The sequence below is a fragment of the Galeopterus variegatus genome, unplaced genomic scaffold (genome assembly GCF_000696425.1).
Source record: "Galeopterus variegatus unplaced genomic scaffold, G_variegatus-3.0.2 Scaffold5632, whole genome shotgun sequence".
Classification (NCBI taxonomy): domain Eukaryota; kingdom Metazoa; phylum Chordata; class Mammalia; order Dermoptera; family Cynocephalidae; genus Galeopterus; species Galeopterus variegatus.
The window spans coordinates 48,948-54,057 of record NW_007731743.1 but is presented as its reverse complement, the minus strand read 5'-3'; the positions used below and the strand labels follow the sequence as shown (position 1 = coordinate 54,057).

The 5,110-nt window shown below is 37.9% G+C and overlaps 1 protein-coding gene across 1 annotated transcript in view; it reads right to left on the bottom strand.

The window, feature by feature from the left end:
- Positions 1–3,297: 3,297 nt before the first annotated feature.
- Positions 3,298–5,110, bottom strand: part of GALR1 (galanin receptor 1) — a 12,273-nt gene continuing 10,460 nt past the window's right edge. The window contains exon 3 of the mRNA XM_008589745.1: positions 3,298–3,618. Within this exon, the coding sequence (XP_008587967.1) occupies positions 3,301–3,618 (318 nt within the window). The 3' untranslated portion in view covers positions 3,298–3,300. The remainder of the gene's footprint in view (positions 3,619–5,110) is intronic.

Genomic DNA, 5,110 nt, shown 5'->3' with positions numbered 1-5,110 from the left:
CTTCCAATGTATAAAATAGAGCAATTTAGTTAAGAGCAAAAATAATTTACCTAAAATACTCAGGAAATGGGCTCAGTGTCCCACACTGCTGAGCATCCACATGGTCAGAACACCACAGAGAGAATCTATGTAACATATCTCCTGGGAATACAGGACAAGAAAGGGTTTCCAACCATGTCACTATATTCATTGGTAGGAAACTGAAACTGTTGTTTATACATGTGTAAGCACACACAGCAAGCATTCCAGAGATTTAAGTATTCCAGGGCCTGTCTCCCTATGTAAAAGCAAAAGACATAGGAAAATAATCACTGTCTTGGGACACTGAGGCAGCCAAATTTTAGGAGAAAGCATCAATTTTCTTTGAATTAAATGGAAAAACATGGTTCTCCTGCAGCCTGACTTCAAAGGCACACATGGTATTTCTCCTTTGGCCTGGCTGCTGGAAGAAAAAGCATGGTTTGGGAGGCTGTCTTTATTTAGTGATGGAAGAGAAGGTGCTTCAGAATTGGTTATTTTAATGATACATTAGGAAAAAACTACCTAGGAAGAGATGCTTGGCAAATGCAAGGTACTCCTCCTACACTTCCCTGGATAATTTGAGCTTCTTTCAAGTTCTTTTGGAACTCTTCATTTGGAAAATTTATATAGGTTTAGGTCTCTACAAGGTGTTAGTTATTATCAGTAGCAACCCAAATGTCCATCATCGGATGAGTGGATACGGAAAATGTGGTATATCTACACAATGGAATACTACTCAGCTATAAAAACGAATGAAATACTGCCATTTGCAACAACATGGATGGACCTTGAGAGAATAATATTGAGTGAAACGAGTCAGGCAGAGAAAAAGAAATACCACATGTTCTCACTTATTGGTGGGAGCTAAAAAAAAAACAAACAAATTAATTCACCCACATACACACACACACACAGACACACACAAAAAAACCGGGGGGGGGGGGGGAAGAAGATATAACAACTATACTTTCATGAAGTTGTTACAACAAGCAAACGGAAAGGACATTCTTGGGGGGGAGGGGAGAGAGGGAGGAGGGAGGGAGGTGTCGGTGATGGGCCATAATAATCATATACAGTGTATATTGACAAAATAAAAATTTAACAAAAAAAAAAAAATTTGTTTTAGAAGACTCAAGCTAAATTCCGAATAAGAGAAATTGATTAAAATGATAATGTGAAGGAAGAATATCCTAACTATAAAATGTAGCAAGCCACATTTACATTTACCAAATTTGGGGGGTTGTAAGTACCAGTAATTACTTTAGTGCTGTGCTTCTGACATGCCCACAGCATCTGGAGAAGACCAAGGGAATAACATCGGTAAATGAATCATGCGGAAGCACATTCTCAACATGCCTCTTCGAAAATAGCAGCATTAGCTACTGTATTTTTTTAAATATTTCCATTTATGTGCTTACAAATAAGAATACAAAAACAAGGGAATAGCCATGGCACAAGAAATCACCTTCATCTATGAAAGTCCAAACACAACCAGGAGGCATTTCTCTGTACAGTTGTGTGAATTCACACACAAAGAAGTCATTCTGACACCTGAAATCAAATGAGGTATCATTTTTCAGGATAAAACATTTCTGCTCCTATATTTGAATAAAGTTCAAGAAAGTTTCCGTGCAAAGGACTTATAATGTTCTTAAAAATACTTACCTACACATATCCACAACTTCTTTCCGTGGCAAACAAACATAAAAATTCATAATTTCCCATCCTTTCTAACAATTTTCTCCTATTCAGTCCAAAGAGTTGTATATACTATTGCAAATGTAAACACTGTCTGCTGCAATATAACTAGTGAGTATAAATTGATGAGCTAGAGAAGTTAACATGCCAAAGGCTTACATTGACTTTGTTTCTTTTAATCTAAAATATATTACATATGGCGTTCTGATTTGGCACAGGTGTGGTTACACAAAATCCTCTTTTAAAAAGATCTTCTTGCTTTGGTCTTCCCCTAAAGTATATAAAGTCTTGCAGTCTGAAAATTACTTTTCTACTATAACATAATTTAATATTTCCATACCACTTTCTCACTGAGAACATGAATAAATGCAAAATTGTTATGAAAACTGCATATAAAACTCAAGCGGTGATGGTTTTAACCCTAAATTAACATTTCCAGATGGAATAATATTTGAGGAAAAATGTGCATTAAATATTATCACCAATTTAATGAAAAAAGCATAATTTGTACAAGACAGGATATCTCTAGGTATATTCACTCATATAACTTATTTTCTTCAAATGTTATTGGGTCAAACATTTAGCATGCTTTATCCACATGACATGACCATTACTACATGTGACTAACAAGAATTCATGTAGACTAGAATTCTATCTAGTCTTGGCCCAATAGAAACTATTAACTACATATCGTCCACGCTGACTTCTTTTTTAACCCTCTCTTTTAGGTAGGTTCCATTCAAGGCATAGCTTATACCTTTACCAAGTGCATATATAAAATATCAGTACCCAGTTTCTCACAAACTCATTCACAGCTTCTACTATTAGAACAGTGTACTTGGCACTTTGCTCTTTAGTCAACTCTACAAAGCCTAAGTTCATAGGAAAGTTTTTACTGGACAGTGCCTACTGCTAACACTCTAGCATCGCTGTGGCAACACTTTGTGGACCTTCTTAATGCATCTCATGATCACAGGCAAGTGCAGCAGATCTTCAGAAGCTCTGTGTACTATTTACAATTGGGAGCAAATGCCAGTAGACTGCAGAAAGTCTTCTTTCCACTGAATAGATGTGCCTCTACATAAATGGCTAAAAAAATAAAATTCATCATTGTGTATACATGATCATTTTTTAAAACACATAGCTTATAATATTACTTCTTTTCTTAAAATTGAATAATTAAAGCACATACTTTTTCTCTAAATAAATTTGCTTTAAAATGTAGATTGCTAATATTCCTGACTATATTTATATTTATGTTCCTATTCTATGAAGAATTGAACATATCTGTAGAATTCTTTTTAACTTTCATTTTCTAAGAGCTGTAAAACTGTACAGCATTTTCTTTCATTTCTGAAATATAATTTAGAAATAAAATAAAATTTTCAAATAATGTTCACTAGACCTAGGAATTTCCTAAATGGATAAAAGTACTTTTTAACACAAGAGGAATTGAATTAAAATATGTGAACTGTTGTTAGGGTAACAAGTTACAGTGTTGCTTAGTAGCTTGTATTCTTGTATGTGTCTGGCTCACATATCTGGAAACTCCACAGTAAGAATACTCTGGTATAACTTTTTTCACACATGAGTGCAATTGGTTGATGGTGGGGTGTCTATTCGACTCTTACTTTCTTTATTATCATTGAGAGGTGATTTGTTGCAAATGTGGCACTTGAACACTTGCTTATAGGCCTTCCTGAAATTTTCAGAGAGAAAGGCATATATGATCGGATTCACCGAGGAGTTGCTGTACGCCAGGCAGTGGGCAGTGATCCTGAAGAGGAAGGAGGCTGGGGTCAATGGAAAAGCTCCAAACTCAGCCCAGAGATGGATGACATGGTGGGGCAGCCAGGATATTCCAAAAACCACAACCACCACCAGAACCGTCTGTGCTGTCTACAAGAAAGGAGGAGGAGAAGGAAAGAAATACATCAATTACAACAGAAAAAGAGTCCAGCATTTTAAAATGCACCCACCCTAAGATACTTTTATATACTGTATATTTTCATGAGATCAAAAAAAGATACTAAATCTTCTTTGTTAACCTTCACTTCATGTAATATTTTTGTTCATAATTTCTTCAACACCTGTCATTGCTTTCCATAATAATAACTTTATGCTGCGTGTGAAATACGTGTATGCTTTGAGTCATGGAAGTAGAAACGGATGAAGGTTAAAGACTGTAACTTTCAAGCAAAGCACAGAGGGATAAATACCACATGGTCTCACTCATAAGAGGGAGCTAAGAGAGAAAGAAGGAAGGAAAGAAAGACCACAGTGGTGTGTTGGACTTGCAGAGAGAGAGAACATACCTAGGGATACAAAGTGAAGTGGGGGAGGGGGAGGGAGGTTGTGGATAATTGGGTGAGGGACACGGGATACAAACGCAATTGGTGGTAATGGGCATGCTGCCAGTATGAATCGAGCCCTCACATCTTGGGCATGAGGGGTGACAACCAGCTTTGTATCTCATGGATATTCATAACCAACTTAAAAAAAAAAAAAAGACTGTAACTTTCAGATGGTGGCACACTGAAGATGCCTCTCCGGGAACGTATCTCAGCTGAGAGTTGAACTTCGCTCCAAATAGTGACCTCCACAGACAGGTGTAGAGACGTTTATTTCTCCTCCTTAAACTTTGGTGAATTAAAGACCACATTAATGCACACACGGATGTGTTCCACAGAGGCGTTTCGGTTTCATTTTACGGATGGTTCAGCCCCATTTGCTTGCTTTTATTTTAATCCTTCCCTTGCTGCTCCTAAACCAGAGATACTTGCAAGTCAGAGGCAGGGTCTGCATTTTTCCTTTGCAATTTCTACTGACCTAATGAAAGGAGCAAGTCATCCCCATCTAAGACCTCAGCACAGGAGGAAGGTGACCTCCTGTGCCCGGCACCCTGTGCTTTGTGTACGTGGACAAGGCCTCCTCCACCGGCCACGACCCTGACCGGCAGGGATGAAGGCTCTCCGGAGGCCTCTTCTGTGCCCATCGCTGCCTGCTGAGAGCATGTGGAAAGGCAACAAGCAGATAGCTAACTCTGTGATGAACTGAAAACTATCTCCACGAATTCAAAAAAAAAAAAAAAAAAAGACATAAGTCATTAAATGTCTTGATTAAAGGAGTCTGATATTTTTTAAAACTACAAAATGCAAAGTCGTCGGTCGTTTCCTCATTTCCATGTTCTCACTCATCGGAGGGAGCTAAAAATCAATCAAATTAATTCACCCACAAACACACACACACAAAAAAAACGGGGGGGGGCGGGGAAGAAGATATAACAACTATACTTTTTTTGAAGTTGTTACAACAAGTAAACGGAAAGGACATTCTTGGGGGGGAGGGGAGAGAGGGAGGAGGGCGGGAGGTGTCGGTGATGGGTCATAAA